Source organism: Rhinolophus sinicus, chromosome 14 (assembly GCF_057876585.1).
Source record: "Rhinolophus sinicus isolate RSI-liver-muscle chromosome 14, RSI-T2T, whole genome shotgun sequence".
Lineage (NCBI taxonomy): Eukaryota > Metazoa > Chordata > Mammalia > Chiroptera > Rhinolophidae > Rhinolophus > Rhinolophus sinicus.
Window position 1 is genome coordinate 67061754 of NC_142514.1, and position 16900 is coordinate 67078653.

Consider the following 16900-nt stretch of genomic DNA (forward strand, 5'->3'; position numbering starts at 1 on the left):
GTGTTCTCCCATCTCTTTTGACGCTACAGATTCCCTGTTGTATTCACCATCATCAAAAGTCTTTTTGATCAGGCCCAGGTGGCTGTCACTCCAACCATGTTATAATCTGAATGTTTGTGTTTTCCAATATTACTCTGATGAAACCCTAACCCACAATGTCCCAATGGGATGGTACTTAGAATTGGGGCTTTTAGAGATAACTAGGTAATGAGGGTGGGGCCCTCATGAATCCAATTAGTGCCTTTATAACAGAGAGTCATGAGAGCTCCCTCCACCCTTTCCACTTTGTGAGGACACAGCAAGAAAGCAGCCCTCTGTAAAGCAGAGAGGGCTCTTACCAACAACCCACCAATGCTGGCGCACTTACCATGGACTAACAGCCACCAGCACTGGGAGAAATAAATGTTTGTTTTATAGGCTATCCAATATATGGTAATTTGTTGTAGCAGTGAGCTGACTAGGACAAACCATGATGCTCATTTCTATCATTGTATGTATTTGGCTTCTGATATTCAAGTGCCAACACCTGGCCTCAATGTGTCAGGGTTTATCGTCCATAACACTACCGGGGACATCCAGTTCTGCAATGGCACATGTCCCCTCGGCTCTTGCCTACAGCACTTTTAGGAATTCCTACTGAACTTTTAGGAATGATCGAATCCCTTTCACCAGTGCATATTCTTACATTTGGTAATTTGATTGTAACACCTTAAAAGTGTAGTTCAAAGGTAAGAAAAGGAGGCTATGTTAGCTGAAATTTCAAAGGGCGATATGAAAGTTTGTATCTTGGTTTTGAAGCACATTAAGGGATTAAGAACTGAGGCCAAAGCAAAAACAAGATTAGGATGCAAAGTTTATGCTTTCTAGTATTCTAATCTCAGTCGCATACCCCTCATTGTGCAGGCTGATGCCATTTCTAGAAGCAATGAGCAATTTCATCATTTAAGAGCCAATTTTGCATTCTTTTTATTATCATTGCCAGTATTACAGTTTACATTTTCTTTATAAAGTGGTAATACAACCTTTCTTTACAGGATTCAAAACAATGAGTATATAATGAAAAGCATGTGACTCATTCACCCCTGATCCCACCCCCTTCTCCCGCAAAGGTACCAATGTTTCTAGCTTCTAATGGGGTTTTTCAGAGATATTTTATGTGTACATATGTATGATTGCACACTATAATTACATTTTTACAGTGAACACATTATACACAGCTTGTGTATCTCATTTTTTTACTTTGCAATGTATTATCAAGATTTTCTATACTTCTAAAAATGAAATTGCACTCTCAATTTATTAACTGGCTACATAGTATTCCAGCATATGTACATGCTAAATTTATATTATCTGTTTATATAAAGAATATTTAAGTAGTTTCCAATCTTTTGTCATTTAGAGCAATGTCTCAATGCATTTTTTTGTATATATATTATTTTAAACATGTATATTTCCTAAAAGTGAATGTGCTATATCATTTTGTATGTATATTTATTCTATCTAATGTGGACCAGGCATTGATATCCTCTAGTAGGCATTTTTTATATTTAAAACTTGGCTGAATGAAATAAAAAAAGATACACATCCAAAATAGGCCAAAGCATATATCCACATGCTATAATTTCTTTAAAAAGAGAGCTATTTGTTTTCTGATAGTGAGCCCAAACACTTCGCAGCATGACAAATAAGTTTACCAGGAATAGACAATACTAAAATGAGGTCATTGCCAAGTTTGTCTAAGACTTTTGCTATCCAAGGAGTATCATCATTTCTAGGACCATCAATAATATTTTTCAAATGATTTATCTCTGCATTCATCTCTTCAGATTTCTTTTTAAATCCATCTTTAAGGAGCTCTTGTTGGACCTAAAAAAAAAGTGAGGAGGGAAGTAAAATTTTTTAAATACCGTTTTTCCTAGAATTACATTTTGTATTTAATAATTTGGTCAAACTGTCTTTGTTTTACTCCTAAATTTGTTCTCACTTACACAATTTTGCAACAAAGAATATCTCCTGTCTTGGGCCTGAACGTTGAAAGAAAGTATTGTTTATAGCCTGCCTAATGTTCACACACCATTAGGGTTTTCTAGAACGCTATACCTGACATGAGAGCAAATGTAGTATGTTCCAGGTGAATACTAGTTGAGAGGTGACCTTGGTTGCTGGCACTACTTCTCAGTCCACTTGGGATAATATGGTCAACCAAATTGTACAAATAATGGGAACTTATACATTGTTCTAGAACTCTATTACAAACATGTCCAGATGGACAATCGGAGAATTCCCTTTGCCATATGATAACGTAGGTAGACTACCCACACCTGGGGACAATGCATCCAAGTTAGAAGCTGTCATTTCTTTGTGTTTTTAAGTCTGGACATTTTGGATAGTTTTAGGTCAGCATAAATCTACCTCAGGATCTCTGGGTGGCGCTAGGGTCCTGATAATTGGCAGTGATCTTGGTAAAGCAATGAAGCTGGTTATAATGAATACATGTGTTTGGAATACTCGTTTAATCAGGCCTCATGAGAACTTTTAAAGATCGCCCAAAATAACAGTTCAAACCCTACTTATTTTCTCCAAGCACTTAGAGATACTGTGCTTCTCTGGATCACTCCAGAGTTTACAAACAGAGTAGAATTCAAAGGCTTCTTTTAAAACGAGGAGGAATATGAGGAGTATGAGGAGGAGGAGAAGAAGCAGCAGGAGGAGTCGGAGGTGGAGGAGGAGGAGGTGCAGGAGGAGGAGGAAGAGAAGGAGAAGGAGGAGGAGAAGGAGGAGGAAGAAGAGAAGGAAGAGGAGGAGAGAAGGAGAAGAGGTCAAAGGATTCAGGCTTTAATAAATCACAGCAGTAAATGGCAACGGTACTTCCCTCCATGGCCTTGCTGAAACCTTCATCCCTCCCACCGAGGTACCAGGACAGTGACCATGGAGCACAGCTGAGGCTGCAGCTGGATTTACCTTCAGTTTATGCTCCAGCATCATCTTCTGCTCTCTTATTGCGTTTTCTCTTTCCCTCTCCAGCTTCTCCTTCAGTTGGATGATGTTTTCCTGGAGACTCCTCTCTTGTGCCTCCATCTGCAGCTGCTGCTCCTGCAGTTGCTGCTGCAGCAGCTCCTGTTCCTTCTCAGCTGCCTGCTTCCTGGCCTGCTCCTCTGCCCCAGGAAGGTTTTAGAGAGGGAGGAAAATTAAGTGAGGATGGACCTTTACCCTCCCAAAAGAGAAGGAGACCAAACCAAATTGGAAGGGCAGGAGGGAAATCCCTGAGTTCCCCCCGTGTCCACACCAGCGTGAGCACAGTGCAGAATGTGATGGGAAAGGCCTGGCCTGGCTGAGGTACAACTACAACTCCCCTGTGGTTTTCAGATTTAGCAGACTCTGTTCCACAGAAGAGGCAGTTCCTTGTTGCAGGAAGGTTTTGCTCTCACACCTGCCGAAGGGCATTGCAGGAACCTGCCTGCCCATTGTGAGCCAGACCAGCCCCTTACCTCTCATGGCCTTCTCCCCATCAGTGAGCGCTTTGTCTGACTGCAGGATGGATTTCTCTATGGCTGCCTGTGACTGCAGGAACCTCTGAAATACCTCATTCGCCTGAGGAAACAAGAAAGGGCAAAGAATTTCCATCTCCAGTGGGGAGAATGCTGCTGCAAAAACTAGAATTGTCCACCTAGTTTTTCCTTCATGCTTTCAACTCTACAGTGGCTCCAAACAAAGTGTGTGCAAGCTCTGTAGAGTCACCACAGGTCCATATCCCTTACTTCCTGCCTCCCTCCTGTCTCTCTCCCAGTGCCACTTCCTTCTATCCACTCCAGGTTCCAGCCGGTGAGAACTCTGTTCCATTTACAAACCCACAGTCTCGGGTGCTTTTTAATATTTGCCTTCCCAATGTGAAATGTTGTCTCTAGGGCTACTGTTCTCCTCTGCCACTTGCTGGCTATGACTTTAGGCAAACTGTTTTAACCCATCTCTGCCTCTCGGTTAAGACGTAGAAAATGTTGGCAATAGTGGAGATGCTTCTTAATGATATTTGAAAGATTAAATTCAATCGTCTAGGGAAATAACATTATGCCTATAACAATAACAGTTTGATATATATTAGTTGCACTGTTATCATCATTATTGTTTTCATTATTATAACATGTTATCGTCACTTACATAGTCCATTTCTCCAGTTCATAAGTGTTATAGCTCTGCATGTATTGTCTATGTATTGGACTTCGTTTTTCACTTGATGAGCCTTGAGTGCACAGATTCTGACTTTAATTTGTAAATTCACCAACACTTGGCACATTGAATGTCATGTTGTTGAATGAAGAAATTAATAACTTCTCTACTGTCTCTTGTGGGTTTCAGAAATGCATACTCATGTTTGAACATTTCTACTCTACTTAGGAGGAAAGAACAAATAGTGGACCTTAAAGGTTAAATCTGTCATGATATCCCCTTGCTCTCTTATGACGTACAACTGGTGCTTTCCTCTCAGATTTTCAGGAGAACCCCCGCCCCCCTCCTTGATTTTAATATGTAAGATCCCCATGCTCCCCTTCTTCCTCACCTTCACTCCTTTCCTGGGCACTTGCCAATAGTCCCGTTCAATCCTTTCCTTTGTTTCCAGGTAAAGTTTGTGACCGCCAGAAACAGAGAATATTCCTGCTGAACTACTTTCCATTAGGGTCGTTGAAAGTTGATCAAGTTTAGCCTGGCAGTATTTAGCAGATGCCTCTTCATTCTGCAGCAAGAAATTCTCTTTCTTATTTTTTAGGATTTTCTGCAAGGGAAATGTAGAGGGATGTCACCGGAAGAAAGGAACAGAGAAGATAAAATTCCAAAGAATCTGATAGAAAGAAGTCTAACTGTGGTCCTTATGAGAAAAACATTGTGTTGGAGGAAGATATGGAATAAAGTAGGAATCACCAGACTTGATTTACTCTGAACATGAAAACTCTCTACTATGGAAGTTTCTTAATTACCCTGGGTTTCAGGTTCTTTATCTGAAAAAGTAGAGTTGCATTACCAAATTTCTATGGTGAGTTGCAGCCGTAGCATTCAGTGATTCTAACTTCAATGATATCACAAGGGGCAATAGAGTTGAAAAGGGCCTGGAATTAGGGTCTGATAAGATACTTGGTTCCTGGAAATGGGAGAGTGCTCACAAAAATCGACCAGCTCAGGACTGACTTTTGGGTGTTCTGGGTAGAATTGAAGTCAATAGAAGCATTGATTGGAGGCTCTCTATACTGATTATGTATCAGAGAACACAGAGCTTCCCGGATAAAGAACCTGAATTTGTATGTGGCAAGGGTGGGTGGGGGACGTAGTCCTTTGAAACTTCATCCCCATGAGATCCAGACTACTTGATCCATGAGTGAGAGAGGAGCCATGGGGTCAATAAAAGCACTGCTAAGCTTTAATTCTTCAAGGTGAAGGTTAGCAGAGTAAAGAAGTACTAAGACAAAGTACCACAAGCTGCTTCTGGAACTCCTGGTTTTCATCCTTGAAGGAGTGCTCCATGAAGATTTCAGTGGCTTCCCTCTCACAGGCTGCGTGCAGGTCCAGCAGCTCCTTGAGCGTGTCTGTGGGGAACCTCACTCGCTGGGCCATCTGCTCACTGTAGTGGGCGGCTGCCTTCTGCACGGCCGCTGAGTTCTCAAGCTGGGCCAGAGTTGTCACTGCATTCTCCAAACAAGGTACTGCTCCACTATTGATGGCATCCACATAGGTCACCACCAGAGTCCCCAGCCCTGAATAAGGCAGGAGTTTACAGGATGAATTTAAAGTTATCACTCAAGAGGATCCAAGATTCTAAGATTACATTTCTGAATATTTCTCTCTTTCTCTTTCTCCCTCTCTGTCTCTCTCTCTCTCACGCATGCTCACACACACACACAACTTCCTTCTACTATCATCACCTTCATTTTTCTACTGACACTTCTATTCCACGGTTCTTTAGGCCACAAGACTAAAAATTAAATATCTACCTTCATCTAATGTATTAAAGGGTATCTAGAAGACATAATATCACATTAAAAATATTAGAAGCAAAACTGTTTACATGAGACACAGTAAAATAGATATATTTATTCCTAATGCAGAGGCTGCCAGTGAATTTTCAGGGATTTATGGGCTAATGTTTATTATTAGACTGCTTTAAATTCTCAAAGTATCTTTTGTATTCTCTTTGCAAATCACACTCATTTTAAAGGACTTACCTTGAGAAAATATTACATTCTGTTTTTATATACAGATAGTGATTTATTATCAGAGGATTTTTTCAGATATATGGAAGCTTCAGATGTTGCTGATAAAGTTTGAAATTTTGGAGAAGGATTTCTGAACCCCCCAAAGTGTAAAAATACACACTTTCCTTCATGCACTATGAATACCTGTAGACCCATAGTTCTATATAGAATCAACGGAAATCTTGGAAAACACATCATATAATATATTCAACATGTATTAGGCCTCACAGAAATGTGAAAAGGAGACTCACGTTTCCCAGTGACCGTGATTCCCTCTCTCAGGGTCTTGGTTCTCGCCTGGCTGAAGACATAAGAACAGAAATTCTTTGTTTGTTCCTGGAATTCAGGATCCAGCTGTGTTTCTGTCACATTCTCAATATTGGCTAGGAGTTCTTTGTCATTTGTAGGCGGATCAAAGACAAAACACTTCCGTTTTGGGAAGAAATGTCGGATGCACTCTCTGGGAAGATTGGACATTTGAACTTGGGGAATTTTGCCTTAAGAAAAAAAAAAGATGATTACAGTAGGAACAGTCTGAAGGCAAGGAACGTAAGGACTTTTGTGACAGGGATTTTTGTATCTTTGCCATCTATTGTATCTTTGCTATTTATAAATAGAAGTTCTTTTTATAACTCCTGTAGTATAAAGACCCATTGCTTCGTAAAACATTAAACTTACCAATGATACAACTCTGGGTAGAAATTTGAGGAGAGATCTAACGTGGTAATAAGAAACCTATTGCTGTTATCCTCAGGCCTAAACACGGTAGACTATTGGCTATATCGTCTATATTGTTTACTAAATGACTGACTAACAGAAAAGTTCAAATGTAAAATTTTGGTCTACATGATCCCATTGAGTTGTGGGACAAAAGGAACATCCACAAACAAGGGATAATGGAACAATATTAGGAATGACATCCTGATTGTTTAAGGAAAACTGTTTTGACGGTAAAAATCATATGCAAGCAATAGCTATTGTTTTTAGCAAAAACCTCTAAAGAGTAAATAAAACTACAATGTAATTTTAAGATGTCACCACTAATCTCTATGTTCTTTCAAGTAAAGAACTATATTCGATTTGACCGTGTTTGTTTCTCTTCTGCCTCACCACTTTCTCGTTAGGTGTTTAGAGAAAGCATAAATAGAAACATGAAGACAAGAACGAATAAATTGGAATTGGTATTTATCTCAAATTTTCATCAGAACCACACCCACATAAATGTAAAGCATTAAAATAATTTATTATTTTGAAATTGTAGCATGGGGAAATATGGGGAAATTATTAGAAAGCTATGATATAGGAAATAAATGAATAGCTCATAATTATTAGAAATACTGCAAAAGCATAGATTGAAAAGACACATACTTCTTCAGGTTCATTTAAAAGTTAGTCAAGGCTGTAGGCAATGTATCTATGCAATCCATAGAAAGTTATATCCCATTTTTTAAAGAATAATATCTATCGGTATGCTAGATTTTTTGTTTTTGTTAGATAGGCTTTTCATTGCAATTTCATGCTTAACAAGTATTTAGTCAGTTGTTTTCCTCAACACAGCAAAGCAGAAGCCAAACTAGGGACACAAGTGTCTGGTCTTTAGAAAGTTTTGGCATCCACTGTATTCTATTCTAAGTTACAAGTGGATGCTAAATTGTGTGAAGAACAAACGGTTTTGAATAGTTATACTCTATATTAGGCTCTGCTTTTCTTACCTGCACTCCAGTCCCTAGAACTTTTCAACCCACCTTCCAGTCACTATTTCTACAGACTTCATTCTAATCTCAAATACAATGCAACCCCAGAGATGATGGACAGTGTTTGGTACCTCCCACCCCCTATTGGACCATCCACTGCCCAGGCCGCGCTCTGATACCTGGAATCAGCTTCAAGGCATTCTCCAGGTACTCATCTTCTGTGATAGGGAGACCGTTTGACTTCAGCTCCAGGGTGAAATCCCGGACAGACCAGATAAAGTCTGGAAAGAAACTCACAAACTCTGAGGAATCTTCTACTTCTTCCGGGGAAGGGGAGGAATTTGCCCTGATGAGTTCTGTCAGCTCTGTCACATATCTACAATTTGGCTAAGGAAGAGGAACTTCCTCCCCACAAATCCCACATTTCTCTAACAAAAAGTTATTATAAACACTCCCTTTTGCCCCAGGTTCTTCTGCTTCAGCAAAAGCAACTAAGACAGAAGGAGAACCTGCGTCGATCTCCAATCCTATAGACTCAACGACCCAGGGGTTCGGGTCCTGGAAGGATACTGCAGCTGCTCCAGTGCCTGGTGGTTGATGGTGCTCATGCTGTTGTAGACAAAGCTGCTGCTCAGAAGCACGGCCAGCGCGAAGATCCACGAGTCATTCTTGGGGTGGCCCTAGAAAGCACATTCGAGTAAGACGTTTAGGAGTTCACCTTGCAGAAATTCATTCAGACAGTAAGTGTATCAGTCTTCCATTTATTATTTCAGCTCAAATATTTACCAGGCAAAGAAATAAGTTTGAAGACAGACCTAAATACAGATATCAGCTTTGACAATTACGAAGATATTTCTTATGACTGATTTTTCCATATATAAAGAAATTATAATCTTCACTGGAGCTTTCTTTTAATTCAGTTGGATGAAATAAAATAACATATTTAGAAAAACATAGTGCAGTACCTGGTGTGCAATAGGGTTCAATGAAGGGTGTTAATACACATATTCATTCTACAGACATTTGTTTGGTCATGTGCTATATAAAATGTACTGCGATTGACACAATGGGGATGTATTCAACAAATGTTTTTTTTTTTTTTTTTTTTTTTTTTTTTTTTTTTTTTTTTTTTTTTTTTTTTTTTTTTTTTTTTTTTTTTATTAATTAGTTTCAGGTGCACAAGACAAAGCAAAACTTAGACATTTATCATTTATATCCCTCACACTGTGTGAACCCCCCTCCCCCCATCCACTATCCCTCTGTACGTTCCCAAAACCTCTCACCTTCCCCTTATCCCCACCCCCCTGCCCATCTAGCAACCCTCAGTTTTTCCTCCATTTTTCCAAAACTGTTTCTGATTAGTTCATTCACTTATTCTTTTCTTTAGATTCCACATATAAGTGAGATCATATGGTATTTGTCTTTCTCTTTCTGACTTATTTCACTTAACATAATGTTCTCTAGGTCCATCCATGTTGTTGCAAATGGTAAGATTTCTTTCTTCTTTATGGCTGCGTAATACTCCATTGTATAAATGTACCACAGTTTCTTAATCCAGTCATCTACTGATGGGCATTTCGGTTGTTTCCAGGTCTTGGCTATTGTATATAGTGCTGCAATAAACATAGGAGTGCATAAAGATTTTTGAATTGGAGTTTTGGATTTCTCCGGATAGATACCTAGGAGTGGGATTGCTGGATCATAAGGTAGTTCCATTTTCAGATTTTTGAGATATCTCCAAACTGTTTTCCATAGTGGCTGCACCAATCTGCATTCCCACCAACAGTGCACCAGCGTTCCCTTTTCTCCGCATCCACGCCAGCACTTGTTGTTTGTTGATTTATTGATGATAGCCATCCTGACTGGGGTGAGGTGGTATCTCATTGTGGTTTTTATTTGCATTTCTCTAATGGTTAGTGAGGTTGAACATTTCTTCATATGTCTGTTTGCCATCTGTGTGTCCTTTTTAGAAAAATGTCTCTTCATGTCCTCTGCCCATTTTTTAATTGGGTTGTTTGTTTTTTTGGAGTTGAGTTGAGTGAGTTTTTTATAAATTTGTGATATTAACCCCTTATCAGATATATCATTGGCAAATATCTTTTCCCAATCAGTAGGATCCCTTTTTGTTTTATTGATGGTTTCCTTTGCTGTGAAAAAGCTTTTTAGTTTGATGTAATCCCACATGTTTATTTTTCCTCTTACTTCCCTCGCGCGAGGGGATATATCAGTAAAAATCTTACTCCGGGTAATGTCTGTGAAGTTTCTTCCTATATTTTCTTCTAGGAATTTTATGGTTTCAGATCTTACATTTAAATCTTTAAGCCATTTTGAATTTATTTTTGTATGTGGTGTAAGGAGGTGATCCAGCTTCATCTTTTTGCATGTGTCTGTCCAAGTTTCCCAGCACCATTTATTGAATAGACTGTCTTTACCCCACCGTACATTCTTGCTTCCATTGTCATAGATTAAGTGGCCATATAGGCATGGATTTATTTCTGGACTCTCTATTCTGTTCCATTGATCTATGGGTCTGTTTTTATGCCAGTACCATGCTGTTTTGATTACTGTAGCCTTGTAGTATAATTTGAAGTCAGGTATTGTTATACCTCCCACTTTGTTCTTATTTCTCAAGATTGTTGAAGATATCCGGGGTCTTTTGTTATCCCATATAAATTTTAGGATTATATGTTCTATTTCTGTGAAAAATGTCGTTGGTAGTTTGATAGGAATTGCGTTGAATATATATATTGCCTTAGGCAGTATGGACATTTTAACTATATTAATTCTTCCTATCCATGAACATGGTATGTGTTTCCATCTATTTGTATCTTCTTTCATTTCTTTCTTCAGTGTCTTATAATTTTCTGAGTACAGATCTTTTACTTCTTTGGTTAAATTTATTCCCAGGTATTTTATAGTCTTTGGAGCAATTGTAAACGGAATTGCTTTTTTAATTTCTCCTTCTGATGTTTTATTATTGGTATATACAAATGCAACTGATTTCTGAATATTAATTTTGTATCCTGCTACTTTACTAAATTCATCTATCAGCTCTAATAGTTTCTTGGTGGAGTCTTTAGGGTTCTCCAAATATAGTATCATATCATCTGCATATAATGACAGTTTTACTTCCTCCTTACCAATTTGGATGCCTTTTATTTCTTTTTCTTGTCTGATTGCTGTGGCTAGAACTTCCAGCACTATGTTGAATAGAAGTGGAGAAAGTGGGCAGCCTTGCCTTGTTCCTGATTTTAAGGGGAATGGTTTTAGTTTTTCCCCATTGAGTATGATGTTAGCTGTGGGTCTATCATATATGGCCTTTATTATGTTGAGATATGATCCCTCTATTCCCACTTTCTTAAGGGTTTTTATCATGAATGGCTGCTGAATTTTATCAAATGCTTTTTCTGCGTCAATTGATATGATCATATGATTTTTATTTTTCATTTTGTTAATGTGGTGTATCACATTAATTGATTTGCGGATGTTGAACCACCCTTGCATACCAGGGATGAATCCCACTTGATCATGGTGTATAATCTTTTTAATATATTGCTGAATTCTGTTTGCTAGTATTTTGTTGAGGATTTTTGCATCTATGTTCATTAGCGATATCGGCCTGTAGTTTTCTTTTTTTGTGGTGTCTTTGTCTGATTTTGGGATCAGGGTGATAGTGGCTTCGTAAAAAGTGTTTGGGAGTCTTCCCTCCCTCTGGATTTTTTGGAAGAGTTTGAGGAGAATAGGTGACAATTCTTTTTGGAACGCTCTGTAAAATTCACCTGTAAAGCCATCTGGTCCAGGGCTTTTGTTTGTTGGGAGATTGTTGATTACTGATTCAATTTCCTTGGTGGTAATCAGTCTATTCAGGTTTTCTGTCTCCTCTTGAGTTAGCCTTGGGAGGTTGTATGCATCTAGGAAATTGTCCATTTCTTCCAGGTTGTCAAATTTGTTGGCATACAGTTGCTCATAGAAATTTCTTAGGATTTTTTGTATCTCTGCAGTGTCTGTTGTCACTTCTCCTCTTTCATTACTGATTTTATTAATTTGGGTCCTCTCTCTCTTTTTTTTAATGAGTCTGGCTAAAGGTTTGTCAATTTTGTTTATCTTCTCTAAGAACCAACTCTTGGATTCATTGATCTTTTGTATTGTTTTTCTGGTTTCTATTTCATTTATTTCCGCTCTGATCTTTATTATCTCCTTCCTTGTACTCCCTTTGGGCTTATTTTGTTGTTCTTTTTCCAGATCCCTTAAGTGTGAAGATAAACTGTTGATTAGTGATGTTTCTTGTTTCTTTAGGTAGGCCTGCAGTGCTATGAACTTCCCTCTTAGGACTGCTTTCGCTGCATCCCATAGATTTTGGGTCGTTGTATTTTCATTTTCGTTTGTCTCGAGATATCTTTTGATTTCTTCCTTGATCTCCTGTTTGACCCATTCATTGTTTAGTAACATATTATTCAGCCTCCATGAATTTGTGTGTCTTCCAGTCTTTTTCCTGTAGTTCATTTCTAATTTCATAGCACTGTGGTCAGAGAAGACAATTGGAATGATTTCAATTTTCTTAAATTTATCCAGACTTGCTTTGTGGCCTAACATATGGTCTATCTTGGAGAATGTTCCATGTGCGCTTGAGAAGAACGTGTATTCTGCAGCATTGGGGTGGAATGCTCTGAAAATATCGGTTAAATCCAAGTGGTCCAATGTGTCATTTAAGGCTGTTGTTTCCGTATTGATTTTCTGTCTGGAAGACCTGTCCCTTGTTGTCAGAGGTGTGTTGAAGTCCCCTACTATGATAGTGTTACTGTTGATCTCCATCTTTATGTCAGTCAATATCTGTTTTATATATTTAGGTGCTCCTATGTTGGGTGCATAGATGTTTACTAGGGTTATATCCTCTTGTCGAATTGATCCCTTTATTATTATATAGTGTCCATCTTTGTCTTTTAATATTTTCTTCATTTTAAAGTCTATTTTGTCAGAGATAAGTATTGCAACTCCAGCTTTTTTCTCATTTCCATTTGCATGGAATATCTTACTCCAACCCTTCACTTTTAGCCTGTGTGTGTCTTTTGATCTGAGGTGAGTCTCTTGTATACAGCATATACAAGGGTCTTGCTTTCTTATCCATTCAGCCACCCTATGTCTCTTGATTGGAGCATTTAAACCATTTACATTTAAAGTGATTATTGATAAGTACATAGTTATTGCCATTTTTAAATTTGTGGATAAGTTGTTTTCGTCTTTCTTCTATTTACAGAAGTCCTTTTAGTATTTCTTGCAATGCTGGCTTGGTGGTAATGAATTCCTTTAGCTTATTCTTTTCTGGGAAGCTCTTTATCTCCCCGTCGATTTTAAATGATAGCCTTGCTGGATAAAGCAACCTAGGTTGTAGGCCTTTGTTTTCCATCACTTTGAGTATCTCCTGCCACTCCCTCCTGGCCTTCAATGTTTCTGCAGAAAAGTCATTTGATAGTCTTATGGGAGTTCCCTTGTATGTAACCCTCTGTCTTTCTCTTGCTGCTTTTAGGATTCTCTCTTTGTCTTTAATCTTTGCCATTTTAGCTATAATGTGTCTTGGAGTGGACCTGTTTGGGTTTATCCTGGTTGGAACTCTCTGCACTTCCTGGACTTGTATGTTGGTTTCCTTCATCAGGTTAGGGAAATTTTCAGACATTATTACTTCAAATATGTTCTCAATCCCTTGTTTCTTCTCTTCACCTTCTGGTATTCCTATGATGCGCATGTTGTTGCGCTTGATGTTATCCCATAGGTCTCTTAAACCATCTTCATTGTTTTTTATTCTTTTTTCTTTCTGTTGTTCTGTTTGGGTGATCTCTGCTAACTTGTCTTCTAAGTCGCTGATTCGATCCTCTGCTTCATCTAACCTGCTGTTAATTCCTTCAAGTGAGTTCTTTATTTCGGTAACTGTGTTCTTTAGTTCTAACTGGTTGTTCGTTATGATTTCTACATCCTTCTTGATGTCCTCTCTAAGTTCCTTAAACATTCTTATCATCAGAATTCTGAACTCTGTCTCTGACAGTTTGGTTACCTCTGCTTCATTTAGTTCCATTTCTGAAGGTTTCTTCTGTTCTTTTATTTGGGATATGTTTCTTTGTTTCCTCATTCTGGCTGACTCTCTGTGTTTGCTTCGATGTATTAGATAGGTGCCCTGGAGTTCTTAGTTCTTGCTGGATTAGTATATAATAAATGTCCTTTATATTTGACTTGCACTACTTTGTTCTCCTCCCCTGCGTGTGCTCTAAAAGTGACTCTTGTGTTGTGTATATTGTCCTGTTAAAGAAGATCCTTAATTGCTTTTCGCTTGTGAGTAGGTGGAGTTAACTCCTAGGCTGACTAGTTGTGAGACTTGGCTTTGCCCACGCAGGGTATTCTGCTGCGTGAGGATTGACCGCTTAGATGTGGTTTGCCCTTTGGCCTCTATGTGCCTGTAAAGAATCCCCTCTGAGTGTGTCACTTGTAGGTCAAACCCGGTAGTACTCTGGCTTGGCCTGGAGTTGGCCGCTGGGTATGTTGAATCTTGTGCCTCTTAAGCTGGGCACTGGTAGGGCAATTATAGAACAAAGCAAATCACCAAGCACAACAATAACAACAAGGAAAAAGTCAAATACATTCACATGTAAAAAAACAATCGACAACCCCCACTCGACATAGGCAAAGATGTCAGAAATATAAAGACAAATCAAAACAGAACAAAAAAAAACAGCGCCAGTTGTGGCTTAAGCCCACCAAGTAATCTCCAGGTTGTTCTCAGCTATAGCACAGAGTCCCCACTCAACACAGGCAAAGATGTCAAAAATATAAAGACAAATCAAAACAGAACAAAACAAGCAAACAAACAAACAAACAAACAAAAACCACAGCGCCAGTTGTGGCTTAAGCCCACCAAGTGATCTCCAGGTTGTTCTCTGCTATAGCATAGAGTCCCCACTCGACACAGGCAAAGATGTCAAAAATATAAAGACAAATCAGCACAGAACAAAAAACAAACAAACAAACAAAAAACAAACAAACAAAAAACAAACAAACAAACAAAAAACACAGCGCCAGTTGTGGCTTAAGCCCACCAAGTAATCTCCAAGTTGTTCTCTGCTGTAGCACAGAATCCCCACTCGACACAGGCAAAGATGTCAAAAATATAAAGACAAATCAACACAGAACAAAAACAAACAAACAAACAAAAAACAAACAAACAAAAAACAAACAAACAAACAAAAAACACAGCGCCAGTTGTGGCTTAAGCCCACCAAGTAATCTCCAAGTTGTTCTCTGCTGTAGCACAGAATCCCCACTCGACACAGGCAAAGATGTCAAAAATATAAAGACAAATCAAAACAGAAAGAAAAGAAAAGAGAAAAAAAAAAAAAAAAAAAAAAGACAGCGCCAGTTGTGGCTTAAGCCCACCAGGTAATCTCCAAGTTGTTCTCTGCTGTAGCACAGAATCCCCACTCGACACAGGCAAAGATGTCAAAAATATAAAGACAAATCAACACAGAACAAAAACAAACAAACAAACAAAAAACACAGCGCCAGTTGTGGCTTAAGCCCACCAAATAATCTCCAAGTTGTTCTCTGCTGTAGCACAGAATCCCCACTCGACACAGGCAAAGATGTCAAAAATATAAAGACAAATCAAAACAGAAAGAAAAGGAAAAAAAAGAAAAAAAAAAAAAAAAAAAAAAAAAAAAAAAAAAAAAAAAAAAAAAAAAAAGCAGCGCCAGTTGTGGCTTAAGCCCACCAAGTAATCCCCTGCGTATTGTGCAGGTAGAGCCGGTCACCTGATGCCCAGAGTGACTCTGAGGCTGCAGCTTTAGATGCGTGGGGCTGAGGGGTCTGGACAGTAGGTTTTACAAAGTCAGTGCAGTTTCTGCCCTTGCCGGCACATATGCACACCGAGAATAGCACCACCAGCCCTGTGTCCAGCTCTCCTGAGTCTTAGGGCACCTCTTCCCTGTGTGTGTGTGTGGCCGGCAGGGAATTCCTCAGCTGCTGAAAGCTGAGTGCTGTATATACCACTTACTGCTGATCCCTGGGAGTGCCTCCGCCGAGGTAATTGCCACGCCCTAGGCAGGCCAGAAAGGGTGGGGGCTGGGGATGGAAAGAGGGGTCTTCTCTTTCCTAGCCCAGCTGTGTCACACCCCACCCACAGGCCAGAAACGGTGGTATCTGGGGGTGGATGAGTCTTCTGTCTCCTAGTCCAGGGCAAACCACACTCTTCTCAGCCTCTTCCCTGGACCAAAGCCAGCGGCCAGTCTTCCCTTAGCCCAAACCCCAAGGCTCCTCTGTAATCTGACACTGCTCTTCAGATCAGGAGCCAGTTTAAGTCTCTGGAAGGGTGGGGGTAGGATTGGAAGAGCGGGGGGAGGGGCCCAGGTATGGAGTTTAATAGTCTCAAATGCTAGATATCCTCCCTCTGCAGGAGGGAGAGGTCTGCTGTGGGACGCAAAGCAGAGTCCGGCACTTGGCTTTTGTGTTCTCTCTTTTTTCCTGGGAACCCCTGCGTCTCTGCAGCTGGGGATGTGTTTGCCCCGCTCTAGGCTGGCTAGAAAGGGTGGGGGCTGGGGATGGAAGGAGGGGTCTTCTCTTTCCCAGCCCCGCTGTCTTAACACTCTTCCCGCAGGCCAGAAAAGGTGGTGGCTGGGGGCGGAAGATTCCCAGCTCCTAGCCTCCTCCCTGGGCCCGCCTGTCTTCCCGGAGCCTGGGCTCCAAGGCGCCTCTGTAATCTGCCGCTGCTCCTTAGTGCAGGGGCTAGATCAAGTCTCTAGAAAGGCGGGGGTAGGGTCAGAAGAGCGGGGAAAGGTGCCCAGGCACGGAGTCTGTGTTCCTTGTCCGGCCCAAGGACCAACTGAGGTTATTAGCTGAAGTTAATGCTGGATATGCTGCCCCTGCAGCGGGAGAGGACCGCTGTGGGACGCAGGGCAAAACGCCCACCTCGTGGCTTCCGGGCTCTCC

General features: G+C 40.0%; 1 protein-coding gene across 4 annotated transcripts in view; it reads right to left on the reverse strand.

Annotated features, from left to right (window-relative positions):
* Positions 1-941: 941 nt before the first annotated feature.
* Positions 942-16900, reverse strand: part of LOC109441602 (guanylate-binding protein 6-like) — a 120987-nt gene continuing 105028 nt past the window's right edge. For 3 of the 4 annotated variants that reach the window (XM_088791284.1, XM_088791282.1, XM_088791285.1), the window contains exons 4-11: positions 8504-8613; positions 8113-8309; positions 6491-6736; positions 5461-5741; positions 4556-4768; positions 3489-3591; positions 2962-3155; positions 1500-1866 (exon numbers count right to left, since the gene is read on the reverse strand). In XM_088791284.1, the coding sequence (XP_088647410.1) occupies positions 1639-1866; positions 2962-3155; positions 3489-3591; positions 4556-4768; positions 5461-5741; positions 6491-6736; positions 8113-8309; positions 8504-8613 (1572 nt within the window). In that variant the 3' untranslated portion in view covers positions 1500-1638. Of the gene's footprint in view, positions 1867-2961; positions 3156-3488; positions 3592-4555; positions 4769-5460; positions 5742-6490; positions 6737-8112; positions 8310-8503; positions 8614-16900 lie in introns of all 4 variants that reach the window. The other variant, XM_088791283.1, reaches the window with a different exon arrangement.